The 17,083-nt window shown below is 38.0% G+C and overlaps 1 protein-coding gene across 18 annotated transcripts in view; it reads left to right on the top strand.

Moving 5' to 3' along the window:
* NRCAM (neuronal cell adhesion molecule) overlaps positions 1 to 17,083 on the top strand; it is a 320,212-nt gene that overhangs the window by 215,742 nt on the left and 87,387 nt on the right. For 13 of the 18 annotated variants that reach the window (XM_073619920.1, XM_073619921.1, XM_073619922.1 and 10 more), the window contains 4 exons: positions 823 to 1,014; positions 6,410 to 6,427; positions 6,738 to 6,843; positions 12,482 to 12,678. In XM_073619920.1, coding sequence (XP_073476021.1) covers positions 927 to 1,014; positions 6,410 to 6,427; positions 6,738 to 6,843; positions 12,482 to 12,678 — 409 coding nt within the window. In that variant the 5' untranslated portion in view covers positions 823 to 926. Of the gene's footprint in view, positions 1 to 822; positions 1,015 to 6,409; positions 6,428 to 6,737; positions 6,844 to 12,481; positions 12,679 to 17,083 lie in introns of those variants that run through there. The other 5 variants (XM_073619924.1, XM_073619915.1, XM_073619928.1 and 2 more) reach the window with 2 other exon arrangements.

Raw genomic sequence — 17,083 nt, forward strand, 5'->3', positions numbered from 1 at the left:
AAAAAAAAAAAAAGGCTCTCAATAGATTATATGTGCACAATACACTGGTGGTTCTAGATATATGTGTATATATATCTGACAAGGTGTACAGCAGTGACGTGTGGAATATGTGAAATATGTGATAGAATGAGACACATGAATATCTTAACAAAAAAAAAAACTACTGTGTTATGAAAAATAAAGGGTCAAATAGACAGAATCTTCAAATGTATCATTTGTTTTTTTTCCTTGTCATTTGAACAGTTTTAATTTACAGGTTGGAAAAAATTAGAACATATATAAATCCATGTTAACTTGTCTTTAAACTGTACACAAAAACTGAAACTGTTGGGTTACATTACTAAATGAGTTGCAAACCTTCACTCAGTAAATTGCAACTGTGTTTATTTTGAATACCCAATCTTGCAGATGAAAAGAGGAAAATGATTTTTTCATATATTTCACTAAATTTATATAGTGAAAATTCTCAACTCTTTTAGTAAATCAGCCTCTCTGTATCTGACTGATGCTTATGGACATTGCCTGCTATTTTTTTTTGTTTGTTTTATGCCTTGTTTGTTAACTTGATGTTGTTGCATAGCAGTTTCATTTGTCAACATTTTATATATATATATATATATATATATATATATATATATATATATATATATATATATATATATATATATATATATATATATATATATATATATATATATATATATATATATGTATATATAGTTTTGTTTTTTATTTTTTCCAAAAAAAAAAAAAAAAATGAAATGATGTTGTTATCTCCACAATTATACGGTTTTAATATGATTCTTTTTCTTTTTTTTCTAGTTGATATCCCTATGATACCGGGTTCAGTATTGTGAAGGAATCTGTTGTGATAAGAAGAAAAGCTTCTGTCTCTCAGCGGGAGTAGACTTAGGCAGCTTAAAATAATGCAGAAGAAAAGATTATTACCCGGCAGAGCTCCTTTGGTCCTTATTTTGTGCCAAGTACTTACAGCACTAGAAGTGCCACTTGATCGTAAGTATCAGTACACTCAAAGTTTTATTTGTTATCCACCTGTGACTTTCAGCACTGCTGGAATCTATACTACTGGAATATTTTAAAGCCACTTGTAGATTGATGGCAGGGCTGAAAGTACATCTCCTTCTGTGAATGCTAGCTGTGTATCTTTGTTTGGCTCCAGTACTTTTAAGTAGACCTCGAACAAGCTTGCAGCATAAAAAAGTTAGAGAAAAGTCAAAATCCTTATTTTAGGTTAGTAACTCAGGGAAGTAAGAAGGCCAAAGTATACACATGAATGCCAAGCAAAGGTCTTTTTTTTTTATCAGGAGGAGTCAGCAATGGAATTCTATATATTTTTGTGATGACAGGTTTCCTTTAGTCTGGGTTCACATATGTCCATGCACAGTTTCATTGCAATCTTTTAAAGGAGTCCGGTGCGGTTCTATTCACCGTTTCAGGAGCAAATTTGTTAGGGTATGACACTTGAAATCCACCCTGAACCTAAAATCGTACAGGACTCTTGAAAAATGCACTGCGGCTGGATATGTGAACTGGCTTCAGAGAAAGCCGGTATGGTTCACATGGCATACAAATCGGATGCGGTTTAAAATGCATCCAATTCGCAGCTGCTGGTGTGTGCTGGGAGGAAACAGTGCTGATGTGCCAAACCCAGAGCAACATGTACTTTATTTTCTGTTTGAACATTATTGCAATGACACAAGTGATGGGAATAAATGTGCTAATATGCTGATCCCAGAACAGCACTCTGTTTACTTTTTTTGTTAGAAATGTATTGAAATGTCACAAATGATATTTCATTAAGTTCCATTCACACAGTGGAGTTTATTTGCATCACAACCTGCTGCACTGGATAAAAGTACTGCATGCATGCATGCATGCAACACAGTGATGTGAAGTGCCCTCACGGGGAACAAGGCTTTTTGCCTTGTCTTGCGCTGGGTCTATGCTGGGCAAGGCCACCCAATGCAGTTCCAGCACACCTGATGTAAATGAGGCCTAATGAAAATACTGTTGCATGCAAGCCATGACTTTATTTATTTACAATGAAGACACACGTACAATAGAATAACAAGCAGAGGCACATATTAATCTTCTTCATGAAACACTGAAGTGCTACTTAAACTTCCATGGTATTACGTTTATTTGCAGTCATTTGTTAAACCCACTAAGCACAGGTTGCATGAGGTGAATAAAGCCTGCCCTCTATAGTAACATTTTAATGACCATTTCCATTTTTTATCATCCCATCATTAACAACACAAAAAAGCTTTTCTCGCCATTAGCTTCTTATCGCCAGCAATAGTCAAAATATAAAAAATTTGCTCTATGCTGACTCTAGACACTGGAGCCATTCAACGGAGAATCGGAATCACTAACTCTGCAATTTCTAGCATCTGTGAAGATTTTTTTTCACATAGATGTCTACAAATAGTCTAATAAAGATATTAATTTAATTGTAGACACTTTTGCTTTGTGCCACTAAACCATATACTATAAATAACTAGGAAGGCAATACAAAGAGTACTAGTGTACAGTAACATGTCATAATCAATGAGATTGCACCTTTCCTTAGTCTAGAAAATTCTAGGTGATGAAAGATATCTTCAACCAATTGGATTGTGTTGATGCGCTTTTTTCTTAAGCCCAGCTCCAGCCAAAACCTTTTGTTTTATTTTGAAGACAGAAATACGCATATGACAGAAATTGTATCTCTTCTCTTCTCTTCTCTGTCCCAAAAAAAGTTTAATTTGGGCTTAAATCAAGCTATCCAACATTTTAAGAAATGGATTGACTAAAACATGTTTACCATTTTTATTCTCCCTGCCTCATGACTAGGGGTGGCTATAAACAGTCGCTGATTTCAAGCATCACTTGCCATAATTGGACTGTTTGTTACATCCTTGAGGTCTCACGATATACAACCACCGGTTGGAGACACTTATTATCACAGCTTTTACAACAGCTTTTACAACTTGATGGAAAATCTGCCTGCACTCAGCCCAGTTACTTTACTCTTCAATGTCAGAATTTCAGCAGCTTCCAGGAACCCAACATATTTCCCAAGAATAAGCAATTATCTCCATGCCCAACATTCTCAGACACCTTACCTAATCATCTCTAGCCATCCTTAATTAAAATAGTTATATTATTGCCCTTCAAGATCACCACAAACATGATTACCTATGCCTTTCCTATAAGAAAAACAGTTTTATGTATATTTGCTAGAAATCTTTTCCCTCACCTATTTGTCTCTGGGATGGAACAGGATGTAAAACTTTCTAAAGTAAGGGAAAAAAACTATTTAGAATACATTTTTTTCTATACAGTGGGGAAAATAATTTTTGACCCCCTGCAGGTTTTGTAAGTTTGCCCACTTACAAAAAAATGAAGGGTCTATCATTTTTATCATAGGCGTATTTTAAATGAGAGACAGAATATCAACCAAAAATCCTGAAAAAAACACATGATACAAATGTTAGAAATTGAGTTGTAGTTCAGTGAGTAAAATAAATATTTGACCCCCAAGCAAAACATGACTTAGTACTTGGTGGAGAAACCATTGTAGGCAAGCACAGAGGTAAAATGTTTGTTGTAGCTGGTTACCAGGTTTGCACACATCTCAAGAGGGATTTTGGTCCACTCTTCTCTACAGATCTTCTCAAAATCTTTAAAGTTTCTTGGCTCGGCAACTCGAAATTTCAGCTCCCTCCATACATTTTCTATAGGATTAAGGTCTGGAGACTGGCTAGGCCACTCCATGACCCTAATGTGCTTCTTCTTGAGCCACTCCTTTGTTGTTTTGGTGGTATGTTTTGGGTCATTGTCATGCTGGAAGACCCACCCACGACCCATCTTCAGTTTTCTGGCTGAGGAAAGAAGGTTCTCATCCAGAATTTTACAATACATGGCCCTGTCCATTGGCCCCTCAATGCAACAAAGTCGGCCTGTACCTCTAGCAGAGAAACAGCCCCAAAGAATAATGTTTCCACCTCCATGCTTGCCTGTAGACATGGTGTCCTTAGGGTCATCGTCAGCATTTTTCTTCCTCCAAACACGGCTAGTTGAGTTAATGCCTAAGATCCAAGTTTTGGTCTCATCTGACCACAGCACTTTCTCCCAATCCTTCTCTGAATCATTTAGATGTTCATTGGCAAACTTCAGATGGGCCTGTACCTGTGCCCTATTGAGGAGGGGGTCTTGCGGGAGCTGCAGGATTTCAATCCATAGTGGTGTATTGTTTACCAATGGTTTGTTTGGTGTCTGTGGTCCCAACTGCCTTGAGATCATTTACAAGCTCCTCCCTTGTAGTTCTGGGCTGATCCCTCACTTTTCCCATGATCATCCTTACCCCATTAAGCAAAATCTTGCATGGAGCTCCAGACCGAAGGCGATTGATGGTTATTTTGTTTTTTTTTCCATTTGTGAATAATAGCTTCAACAGTTGTTTTCTTCTCAGTAAGCTTCTTGCTGATGGTCCTGTAGCCCATTCCAGCCTTGCAAGTCTACAATCTTGTCCTCGATGTCCTTTGATAGCTCTTTGGTCTTGCCCATGATGGTGAGGGTAGAATGGAAGAAAGATACTGTAGCCAGTCTGTGAGAGCCAGAATTATTGGTTGGTAGGGGATCAAATGCTTATTTTACTCACTGAACTGCAACTCAATTTATAACATTTGTATTGTGTTTTTTCTGGATTTTTGGTTGATATTCTGTCTCTATCATTTAAAATACACCTATGATAACCATTATAGACCCTTTATTTCTTTGTAAGTGGGCAGAGGATCAAATAATTATTTTGACCACTGTAAACAACTGTTACTTTTGGTGGTGTTTTTTGTTTAAGGGAGGATTCAATTTGGGCTGATTTAGTAAAGGAGTTGGGAATCTTCACACAATAAATTGTGTAAATATTCGCTTCAATTATTCAATCATATGCAGATGAAAGAAGTAAACAATAATTTGCTTTTAACATTTTTGAATAATTAAAATAAAATAAAGTGATTCTAAAGTCAACATAATTTTTTACCTTAAAGTAGAAGTATAGCCAATGCTGGTTTGGCTGTACTTCTCCTATTGATCACAGTAGTACAGTTTGTTCTGCACTCCTGTGACCCATTTTCAGCAGACAGCGGGCTGAAGCCCCGCTATCGGCTGATGTCACAGAGCCAGTCCAGGCTTGGGAAAGATTGCGACCATATTGTTGGGATCCACCCAGAACTCTGGACCAGCACCCGGTTCCCACCCCCTCCATAGTCCAGCACTCCAGTTAGTGCAGGGAGACAGAGCAGACAGAGGTGACTGACAGTCACCAGCTCTCTGCTCATGGAGAACTGAGCAATCGGCGGTGTTTGAACACTTGGTTCTTAGTGTTCAAGCCGGCGGGGGACAGATGCAGCATTGGACCAATGCTGCATCCACCTAGGTAAGTACGATTCTTGAAAGAAAAATCCTATTCACTTTTAATGCATTCCCTGCATTAGGGAAAAAAACTCCCAACTAACTGTTCCCCCCTGTGGCTCCCAAAAACTTACCTGAGTCCTGTCAGCAGTTAAGCGATGTGCCCGGCTGTGGGTCTTCTCCCTTCACTCCTGGGTCTCACAGGCGACTCAAGCAGCAGTGGGAGCCATTGGTTCCTGATGTTGTCAGTCAAATCCTATAAGAAGGGAGTGAGGGCATAGCCAAGTGGCTCTGTGTGTGTTTATAGGTGCACACAGTGGCTCGGAAGTACACCTGCACAATTTCCCCACTAGCACACAGTTTCTATGGGGGTACCTGAAAAATCTAGGAGCGCAGAGTGCCATCGGGGGACTCCAGAAGAGAAGGTAAGAGACCTCTCTGTGCAAACCATTTAGATTAAAAGAATGAGGCTTTATTATCACTTTAAAGTAAATATTCATGCAATGGGGGTTGATGTACCAAAACAGGTGAGTGCAAAATCTGGTCCAGCTCTGCATAGAAAACAATCAGCTTCCGTTTTTTTCTTTATTGTCAAAGCTTAATTAAACAAGCTGAATTTAGAAGCTGATTGGCTACCATGCAGAGCTGCACCAGATTTTGCACTCTCCAGTTTCAGTAAATCAACCCAATTTATTTATCATCGACTTTAGTAAATCGGCCAATCATAATGTCGTTGACCATTGTCCCCAGAGGGAAAGTGAGGGAAATTCTTTCCAATGAAGACAAGGACAGAATAAAACCAAAACCCTTCCTCTTTTAGTCCAAAAACAAACACATTTTGTCTGCAGTTCCACTTGAAAATTGCACTTTTTTCTTTCTGTGAATTACTAGATAGTTGTAAATAAAGATGAAAAAAAAAATCTTTTTTTTACTAACGGTCAGTTTTTAAATCTTTGTTTATCTTTACAACTGCTGATTCTCTTATGGAATAAAGCACAACTTCTAGAGCAATGTAAGTTCATGTGAAGTGATATTGTGCAGCATGTTGGGCAGAGGTGGTGTGCTGTGCTGCTTAATACAGTAGCTGGTTTGTGTTTGCTGTAGCTGTTCACCCGCTTGCCTTCAATTTCTTTTGACACTTGTACACTTATTGGTTAATTATTGTTTTTGCGTTGATTATTGTATCACCATTATGGTTTGCAGTTCCCCTTGTGTGGTGTTGGATTTTTTGTTTTTATACTTTGTGGGTCTTTTTTAATGATATCCAATTTTACTTTATTTTTATTGGCTACTAACTGTGTTCTATTGCTCTTAAAATGTAGTACCACAGCCTCCAACTATAACTCATCAGTCACCAAAACATTACATTGTGGATCCAAGAGAGAATATTGTGATTCAGTGTGAAGCCAAGGGAAAGCCACCACCAAGGTATGTTTTTGCACAGTGCTCCGCTGTATGCACTTAGAGATCAAGTGAGATACAATCATGGCTGGTGAAATTGTGGATGTGCTTTACTGTCTCTGACATCCAGACATTTACTGGAGCTAAATGTTCAAAGGAGTGGTGTGTCATTTTCATACACTTTATTCATATAGATTAGGGTTTCTCAGCCAGGGTTTCATGGAAACCTAGGGTTCCTCCAGAGGTTACTAGGGGTTCCTTGAGCAATTAACAATTTCTGCCTCTCTGATAAGTTTCCTCTTGCACCATTGATCTTTTACCTTTATTTAAGGGGGTAATTCTACCCAATGGCCTCGAGTATATGGAGCATTCTTCCCACTGACCAGCACACTAATGTTTCATGAGTTGTAGATCTAGTAAATATTTGCAGGGGTTCCTTGAGACGAAAAGGTTATGTCCATGGTTTCTCTGTGTCGAAAAGATTGAGAAAGGCTAATATACAGTAGGTGTTAAAAGGGGGCATATATTATATATTTCTAACACCTGCCAATAGCTTCCTGGTATGGCTGTGGAAGCTGTATTGCGCTGACCAGTTTAGTACACACCAACACTCACTAAGTGTTTACACACTGCTCTGAACCTCTGACCTGCATCAGGTTCCCTAGTCTCACTAACTTTACTTCATATCCTCTGTTGGTCTTCATCCTGGAGAATTTTTGAAAACTAGGTTGAATGGCAACTAAAAGCATTCAGGTGCTTATCATCTTTGTTGTCAACATGGCCTTGCTGTTCATAATATAACATCATATTATTGTATTTTACTGGGATATAACCCAATCTTATATCAGTTGAGTATTTCTGGGTCTCCACACTTACAGGCATCTCTAATGTGAGAAAGAATCATTAACAATGCTACAAAAAATATCTATAGTCAAAATTCTATATTGCATAACCTTGTGTGGCTATCACGTGGTTCTCTGTGCAGGCCATGCTTATACACTTGTCTCAGAGAGGTAATGCTATTGGAAGGATATCATGCAGTAGTTGGTGAGGGCCCCATTCACTTCTATTACTATAGAGCAATATGACAGATAAAAAAGTGGGCATACTCCATGAAATAGGCTTTTGCCTTTTATACAGGTTAGTGGGGTTTTTACATCTGGCTTTCATAGATTGAAGGATAGGCGTTAGTGCGTGATATCAACAGTGGTCTGTATCTGTCCCTTTGACTAAGTAATATACATCAAAGATTCCTATGCATGTATAACACCACTGATTGATTGTCTGCTCTGCCAGTCGTCCTTACCACTACAACAGAGGCATCATATCAATTGGCATATTTCTGTTGTATGGATGTGCACTTACTGTGGTCTACATTAAATGTGGAGTCCTGCCTGTTTTGTCAGGAGTTTAGTTATCACATTACAACCAGCCAATCTCACTATCATCAAGGATATCAACTTATGAGTGTCCATATCATTTGCTTTATTTTTCTGTTATATATTTATGGATTGCACCATAAAGAGTTTGTACGCAAACTAGAATTTAGACTATACAGTGGATAATTATTGAAGTACTGTTGTCGTTTAGATATGCTTTTCAGATGGGAGATGCCTATGCATGAGACTCACTAGTGTTTATATTTCGCTATGTGGCTTATCCTTATAATGCACCTGGAGTCCTTTATAGATAGAATGTCAAAGAATAAAATATAGTTGGGTTTAATGGGTTGTTGCATTTAGCACTGTGTAATAGATGAGTCCAACAGTTTACCCTGTTCACCCATAGAAACCAATTAGATTTAAGCTTAATTTGGTCAGATCATTAAGTGGTATTTCTGATTACTGGATTGCTGAGCTTGGAACATACTGTAATAAATCTAATATTTTATATTTTATATATATAAATCTAAATATTTTAGTAAGTACAGATGATTTTATATTGCAAAGGGTCAACTCAATACAGACTAAAGTATACATTGTGTAATGTTTAACTCTATGGGGGCTATTTACGAAAGGCAAATCCACTTTACACTGAAAGTGTACTTGGAAGTGCAGTCGCCGTAAATCTGCGGGGTAGATCTGAAATGAGGGGAAGCTCTGCTGATTTTATCATCCAATCACGTGCTAGCTAAAATTCTGTTTTTTATTTTCCTTGCATGTTTCCCTCGGATCTACAGCGACTGCACTTCCAAGTGCACTTTCAGTGCAATTTCAAGTGCACTTTGCACTTGTAGTTTGCATCTGTAGTGCAAAGTGGATTTGCCTTTAGTAAATAACCCCCAGTGTTACACCATCAACAACATGTTTTATAAACTGCGCAAGAACATTGTAACTATAATATTCACACTTAATTTTGAACACCCAGTAAATATTAAATACTTTTTAGTCTAATTTTACACGCTTTCAAAATGTATTAGTAGTAATATTAGAAGCAACCTATTTTGCAGTCAGTTGTATTGTCAGTTTGTTTAATGTGGGAGATAGGTCATTATGTATACTTATCTGTTTCTGCAGGCAGTTTCGACCACATCCCTGTACAGGTAGAGATTAATCAATCTATGGAAAACCAAAGTAGTTTAATTAGTATCTAAACCCAAGTCATAAACATAATATATATTGCAGCTTTGTCATGTTGTGGCTGCATTTGTTTTCATTTTCAGGCTAAGAATATTTAGCATGTACAGAAAATACCTGTTGCAGTGCCCGTGTCACCTCCCCTAGGAACTCAGATGGAAACGCATACATTCTTATTTGCCTTCCAAGCTATCTTCTGGTAACCACTAACTTCAAAAGTGCGCAAAACCAAAATCTCAGTAATAAACATATATAATCATAATTCATGATATAAAACTTCATGCACAATATACATCAAAATACTTGGTAAAGTGTCCATCACAGAACATATAATTGAAACTTGTGCAAGATAAAAAGAAAAGCTTTAAAAAAACATATATTCAAGTCCACTTGTAGAATTTTAGAAATGAATGAAAATCCATGCGTAATAGTCTCAAACCAACTTGAAATCAGTATGCCACTTCCCTTACCAAATTGTAATGATCTCCAAATTATAAGCATGACCACCAAATGGAATACCGCAAATTCCAGAGTCTCCAGGGTCCTCCACTGGTTATCTAAGGACCACTACTCAGAATAGGGATAAATGGAGGAAAGAGCAAAGGACCATAGAGTAGTATTGCTTAAAACCACTTACTTTATTAAAAGCAAATATACTCACAAATATAAAGGATCTCATAACAGACACCATATCGGAGAACATCAGCAGGTCTGTAACATCATAGGCCACTGGTGAGGCTTACTCGTTTATCATGTACAAGCTTCAGTTATATGTTTTGTGATGGACACTTTATGATATTGTATGCAGTTGTATGATTGTGTATGATTTATTACTGAGTTACTGATATTTTGGTTTTGCGCACTTTTGAAGTAGTTATGATTGAAGTATTTATATACGATTTATTACTGAGTTACTGATATTTTGTGTACTTTTGAAGTCGTTATTTTTAGATTTTGCTTGTGTCCAGAAATATATAAGTGCAGCATAACCCTTTTGCACCAAGTGCGCAATTATTTTTGGGTTATATTGTAGTCTGGATAAGTAAACTAGCGTGGGTGGCAATCATGGCTGTCTGCCTAGATAAAAGAGAGAAAAAAAAAAAACGAATGCAGCCACAGCATCTAAGAACTGGTTAGCTGCAATATATTAAATGCTCAACTGTCTGTGCCTAACACTGAACCAACTTCTGTTAAATCAGAGCTCCACCTTAGTGAAGATGCCGGCGTCTGCACCCAGAGCCCATTGACGGATTGTCTTGGGGTGCCGACATCGTAGGCTCCCTGGACAAGGTAAGTCTCTTTATATTAAAAGTCAGCAGCTACAGTATTTGTAGCTGCTGACTTTTAATTTTTTTTCCCCAGGCTGGAGCTTCTCTTTAAGCGAAAATCAACCAGGAGGCAGGTCAACTCTCTTAACAAATGGAAGGTGGAAGTTTAGACAAAGAACTCAATACACTGTTATATATTTGAATAATTTTACTTTTTAAAATTTTGTAAATTTGTTGTAATTTTGCCAATCTTGTGATTAACACACTAATGCCACACTTCCAGCTTGCTCTTTGGATTCTGAATGAGAGTCTCTGTATTAATGAGCTTGCCTCTTTGCTTCCCTCTTCCTGCAAACATGAACCTCTTCACCAAAGTCTCCCTTGCACTGAAACTTTTAGAACTGAAGCTCTGTTCAGTGCAGTAGAGGCTGGTTTGCTACTAAGGCTGGTCATACACTAGTAGATTTTCAAATGAACGGTTGTATGTGCGATTGTACAAACAGTCATCTAAAAATTCTCAGTACTTTCAAATACTTGATGTCATTAGAAAGTACGTCCACATTTTGCTTGCTTTTAACATTCAGTTCTGTAATTAATGTAATTTCTAGAACGGAAACCACATATACTGTTAGAAATTTGTTTTTTTAACAAAAATTTGCCATCCTCGTCCTTTGATAATTCACTGTCACTATGGTCAAAACATAAATGTCAATTTAATCCCACTACTGACTAGAAAATCAAATGAATATTAAACTTATGTATGGTCCACCTAAGGGAAGCAGACTTATGCCCCGTACACAGGGTCGGACTTTGTTCGGACATTCCGACAACAAAATCCATGGATTTTTTCCGACGGATGTTGGCTCAAACTTGTCTTGCATACACACGGTCACACAAAGTTGTTGGAAAATCCGATCGTTCTAAACGCGGTGACGTAAAACACGTACGTCGGGACTATAAACGGGGCAGTGGCCAATAGCTTTCATCTCTTTATTTATTCTGAGCATGCGTGGCACTTTGTCCATCGGATTTGTGTACACACGATCGGAATTTCCGACAATGGATTTTGTTGTCGGAAAATTTTATATCCTGTTCTCAAACTTTGTGTGTCGGAAAATCCGATGGAAAATGTCCGATGGAGCCCACACACGGTCGGAATTTCCGACAACACGCTCCGATCGGACATTTTCCATCGGAAAATCCGACTGTGTGTACGGGGCATTACTCTTAGCTGTTCTGAAGTAGAGCTTCTGCAAAATAGGTTGCTTCTAATATTACTGCTAATACATTTTAAAAGCGTGTAAAATTAGACTAAAAAGTATTTAATATTTACTGGTTGTTCAGAATTACTTGTGAATATTATAGTTACAATGTTCTTGCGCAGTTTATAAAATATGTTGTTGATGGTGTAACACTGAGGGTTATTTACTAAAGGCAAATCCACTTTGCACTACAGATGCAAACTACAAGTGCAAAGTGCACTTGAAATTGTACTGAAAGTGCACTTGGAAGTGCAGTCACTGTAGATCTGAGGGGGACATGCAAGTAAAATAAAAAACAGCATTTTAGCTTGCACATGATTGGATAATAAAATCAGCAGAGCTTCACCTCATTTTAGATCTACCCCTCAGATTTACAGCGACGGCACATCCAAGTACACTTTCAGTGCAATTTCAAGTGCAATTTGCACTTGTAGTTTGCACTTATAGTGCAAAGTGGATTTGCCTTTCGTAAATAACCCCCATAGTGTAGTAAGGCCTGTTCAGTTTTCTTAGCTTTACCGTCTTATGACTACTCTTTGACCTATGTGTCTTATTGTAGTTTTTCTTGGACTCGCAATGGCACCCTTTTTGACACAGAAAAAGATCCACTAGTAACAATGAAACCAAACTCAGGAACCCTTGAAATAAATATATTAAATGGTGGAAAAGCAGAATCTTATGAAGGGGAATACCAGTGCACTGCCAAAAATGACCGTGGAACAGCTGTATCAAATAATATTGTTGTTCGTCAGTCCAGTAAGTCGTTCTTTACAATTTAACTTACCTGTTTGAAATATACTTTGGAAGTTATCAATCTAAAAAGTTCAAATTATAAAGTGTTCATCAATTAACAATATGCACTTTCTTTTTTTCTTTGATTCTTTTACTTGTATTTGTCTGTACTGTATTTTTTTATGTTTTTATTTTACTTCAAGAGTTTTGGTAAGCAAGCTTCATTTTATTAAAATTCTGATTATAATTCACGATGCACCACTTTTCCATTCTCTTTTCTTTTCAATGCTGGATTTTCTGTTTAATTCTCTTGCTTTTTTTTTCTTTGATTAAAGACATCTTTATAATCCTCAAAGCCATCTTGTTAGAAGGTAATACCTTATAACTCTGGTTAAAAAAAAAAAAAAAACTGCATGGAAGTGCAAACTGTTCCTTCAACTTTCCTACTTGTGGGACCCCTCCAGAACGCCCTTCTCCTCCATAATGATACAATCTCTCCATAGAGATTGTAGAGACAGATGAGTATAGAAGTAAACCTGGGTAATGTGTCCTCAAAGATAAAATAAGGGCACTGCTTGTAATTGCACCAGAATTTAAATGAAAGGGTACTGATCTCAATTGGTAATGACAGTTTCAGAGGTTCACTCACACACAGACTAGTATGTCTGAAAGCTCATGTCATGAAATATAAAACAGATAAAACACAACAGGATCTGTATAGTGCCAGGGGTGATAAATAACCTTCATCTAATTAATGAAGTAGTAACGTTGCTGATTTATCATTGATATCATTTAAATTAATCCTGCTTACTAGGCATAATAGAATCTTCTTCTACATTACCCAGTGTTTATCTTAATTCACCAATGTCCCATTGTCTATTGCACAGAAACCCTGTATGTTATTATTACAATTCCTCTTAATTTTCCTTTTCTTCAAGCCGCACACACTGTTCCACTGAGGTGTTCTTAATAGCGGGTTCTAAACAGAAAAATGCTGAAAGTACCCATAGGCATAGGATGATGATGATAATGGTGACTATCTCACCACTAGAAAATACTTTGTACATCCAGCATCTAAAGAAATTCTTTAGTGCATATCATATTGTCTGTGCAATATGAAGTGCAGCACCAGACACATTTGGGGAACAAGAGATAATCAGAACGTTCAAGCTATATTAAGGTGTATGTCAAGTCAAAACATGTTTTCTTAGTTTTGGATAGGGTGTGGAAGGGTTGAAAAAGCTGTTGGACCTTTACTGCTTTCCAGAGGACAGCTGGAGAGATTTTCCCTTTGAACTCTCCAGCAGTAGCACAAAATTAAATAAAAATGCTATTTTGTAGTAAAGTAGAAGACTAGAACCCTTGAAAGATTTGTGTGTCTCTGTTTTCACTTTTCCCTTACTTCTCGTTTCATAAATCCATTGTCAATGGGAATGAACTTGAGGGAAAATCCCTCTAATGTTGCTGCCGATATCAGCAAAATCCAGACAGGGGTTCTCATCCTTCCCCACTCTATCCAAAACTAAAAAAGAAAAGTATTGTGTTATATCTGCTTTGTCTTTGGTGTCCCATAGTTAGCCACTGTGTTCTTCATACACCATCCAGTTATCAAATGAATGTGTCTCAATTCTTAATATCATATGACACAGCAGTCACCTATGTGTATGGGTACTTCTATTTACAGTAAATTTGCAAAATGTGGGTATACAAAAATAATGTAATATTGAGCAGTTATATTGTAACTTATATATTGCTGAACTAATTTAGTGGTCTTGGTGGCACTAGGTTTATTATGCCGAGCATGGGAAAGAAGTGGTACCATTAGCAGAAGGCAGTCAAAGTGCAAGGCATGTTGAGATCTCAGCATGGTAGTTACTCTCTGAATGTTAGCAAGTTCAAGACACATATATTGTATTTCCAGCACACTGTAGGAGAAGCATTTAAATGGAAAATCTCAGTTTGAGTACATTCGTCACATAGGGAGATATACTTGTTACTCAAATAACAGGGAACACAGTTGACAGAATGGTCTTAAGTACAAATTATAGAGATCCAGTAGTCAGATAAAGTGTGTAGAGTGTTAAAGGTGTTCATCGGGGTGACCTTAGCTCTGGATCGCATTTGTTTTGCCATACGCATTTAAGGATCTAGAAAAACTGTGAACTTTGTGAAATGTTGACATTTTAATGTCAAATCACAGAAGCCAAGGCATGAAATATTTTCTTTTTTAACTATTTTTGCTAGATTATCAACTTTTTTTTTAAATTCTGCTAAATTCACCCAATACATTTTTGCTGTGTTTTCTATGTCAGATTCAAATCATTATTAGATGCTTTTTGCTCATAGAAATGATGCTAACTTCTTACTAGTGACGGGTGTTTTTACAGATTGTGTTGTCTTGTCTGCTCCACTGGCCATGATCAGCTGCTACAGTCAACCACAACACCACACCTCTTACCTGTTATGTAGAAATTGGCCTATTTGGCTGTATTAACTTAGACCTGACATTTGCAGGGTACTTAGAAGGGGCCAAAACTTTCTGCCAAGCACAGAACACTGCCAGGAAAAGTCATAGTGTCAACATATCCACTCAGTAAATTTCAATGAGTTTTCCATTGAGATAAGAAGAAACAGCAGCAGTTTGAGGTGTTGAGGTAATATCACTTCAGTGGGGTCACAGAAAAAGAAAAGCTTGATAGATATGTTATCGCTTCCTCAAAATTGTAAAAAAAATTGGATGCAGTGAGACTTTAAAGTGGTTCTAAAGGCAGACTTTTTTTTTTTAACCTTAATCCTGCTGCCAATCACAGCCAGTGAGGAGGGAGCAGGGACAGGGCTGAGGTGCACTGTGTGTGCCAATAGACACAGAGAGCGCTGCTCATGAGCAAGCCTGCATGAGTGCCCCCATAGCAAGAGGCTTGTTAGCTTGCTATGGGGGGCACTCAGTGGGCGGAGGGGGGTATCTAGAAGTGCCAGCGGGGGACCCAAGAAGAGGAGGATCAGGGCTGCCCTGTGCTAAACCATTGCACTGAGCAGGTAAGTATACCATCTTTGTTATTAAAAAAAAAATTCCCTTTACAATCGCTTTAAACAAACAGACCTATTCCTGAACTTCCAAGCGATGAACACAAATTGCCACAAATAAAAAGATAGCTCTGCACATAACAGCTGATTCTTTTGCCAGCAGAGTGACCCATGGCACCCTGTGAAAAGAAGTTGTGACTATTGGCTTAGGACAACATGTTAGGGATCACCAGTCATCATGCCATGTGTGCTTCCTAACAAATGGAATGCCAGTATATTTACTCCCCTGATGAATAGTGATCACCTAACCTTATCACACAAATTTGTGGGAGACTGATCAGCTTTAAAAAACACTAGAAAACAAAAGTGGCCACAGCGCAAATATCAATACGAGCATATATAATTTATTAAACACATAAAAGCACACTTACATATGGGTAAGCAAAGGTCTGCAAAACTGTAAAGATGGTGAAGAGCAGCACAGCCGGCCAGCGCAAACAGCTGTCATGCACAGACTCCAGGACCGCCAGAAGGGGTAGGCAGCATCTGCAGGCTAACTGGATCAAAGTAGCAACCATGATGGGTGAAAAGGGGGCCATGTGCCCCCTTTCACAGAAATGGCAAAAAAAAAATAAAAAAATCTGACAGATGTTAGAACCCTCCCCTTACTCTATCCAACATGAAAAAAAAATTGGCTTTAGTTCTTTTTTAAAGTGATTGTAAAGGAGAAAATGTTGTTTTTCTATAATAACAAACTGCTCTGTGTAATGGTTTTGCACAGAACAGCCCCAATCCTCCTCTTCTCAGGTCCCCTACCAGGGTGCTCCTGGCCCCTCCCCACAGCCGAGTGCCCCCATAGCAAGCCGTGTGTGCTCACTCCTGAGCCAGCTCTGTATGTCCATAAAACACACAGAGCACGGCTCGGCCCCACCCTCTCCTCACTGGCTGTGATTGTCAGCCCCGGGAGAAGACAATGGCTCCCACTGCTGTGTCTAAACCAATGGAGAGAAAGAGATGACAAACGGCAGCTCTTGTGCACATCACTGGTTCAAAATTGGGATCAGGTAAATATTTAGGGGTCTAGGAGGGAGTTGCTGGCAGAAGGTTTTTTACCTTAATGCAGAGAATGCGTTAAGGAAAAAAACCTTCTGCCCTTAGAACCACTTTAATAGGACTTTGGTCAAATGAGAGGTTCATGCTGGTACTAGTTTTAGATGAAACACTACAGAAATGATTGCATTGTACAGGAATATGGACTCAGCATTTCTCCAAGCAATTTCATCAAATTCAGAATATACTACATAAATGACCAAACTTTCCCAAGGGCACAAATAAATGCCATTTCTCATGTTACTTACAATTTGTTCGATTTTACTGTATATATCGGTTTTTACTTATGTTAATT

Source organism: Aquarana catesbeiana, linkage group LG03 (genome assembly GCF_042186555.1).
Source record: "Aquarana catesbeiana isolate 2022-GZ linkage group LG03, ASM4218655v1, whole genome shotgun sequence".
Taxonomy (NCBI): Eukaryota; Metazoa; Chordata; class Amphibia; order Anura; family Ranidae; genus Aquarana; species Aquarana catesbeiana.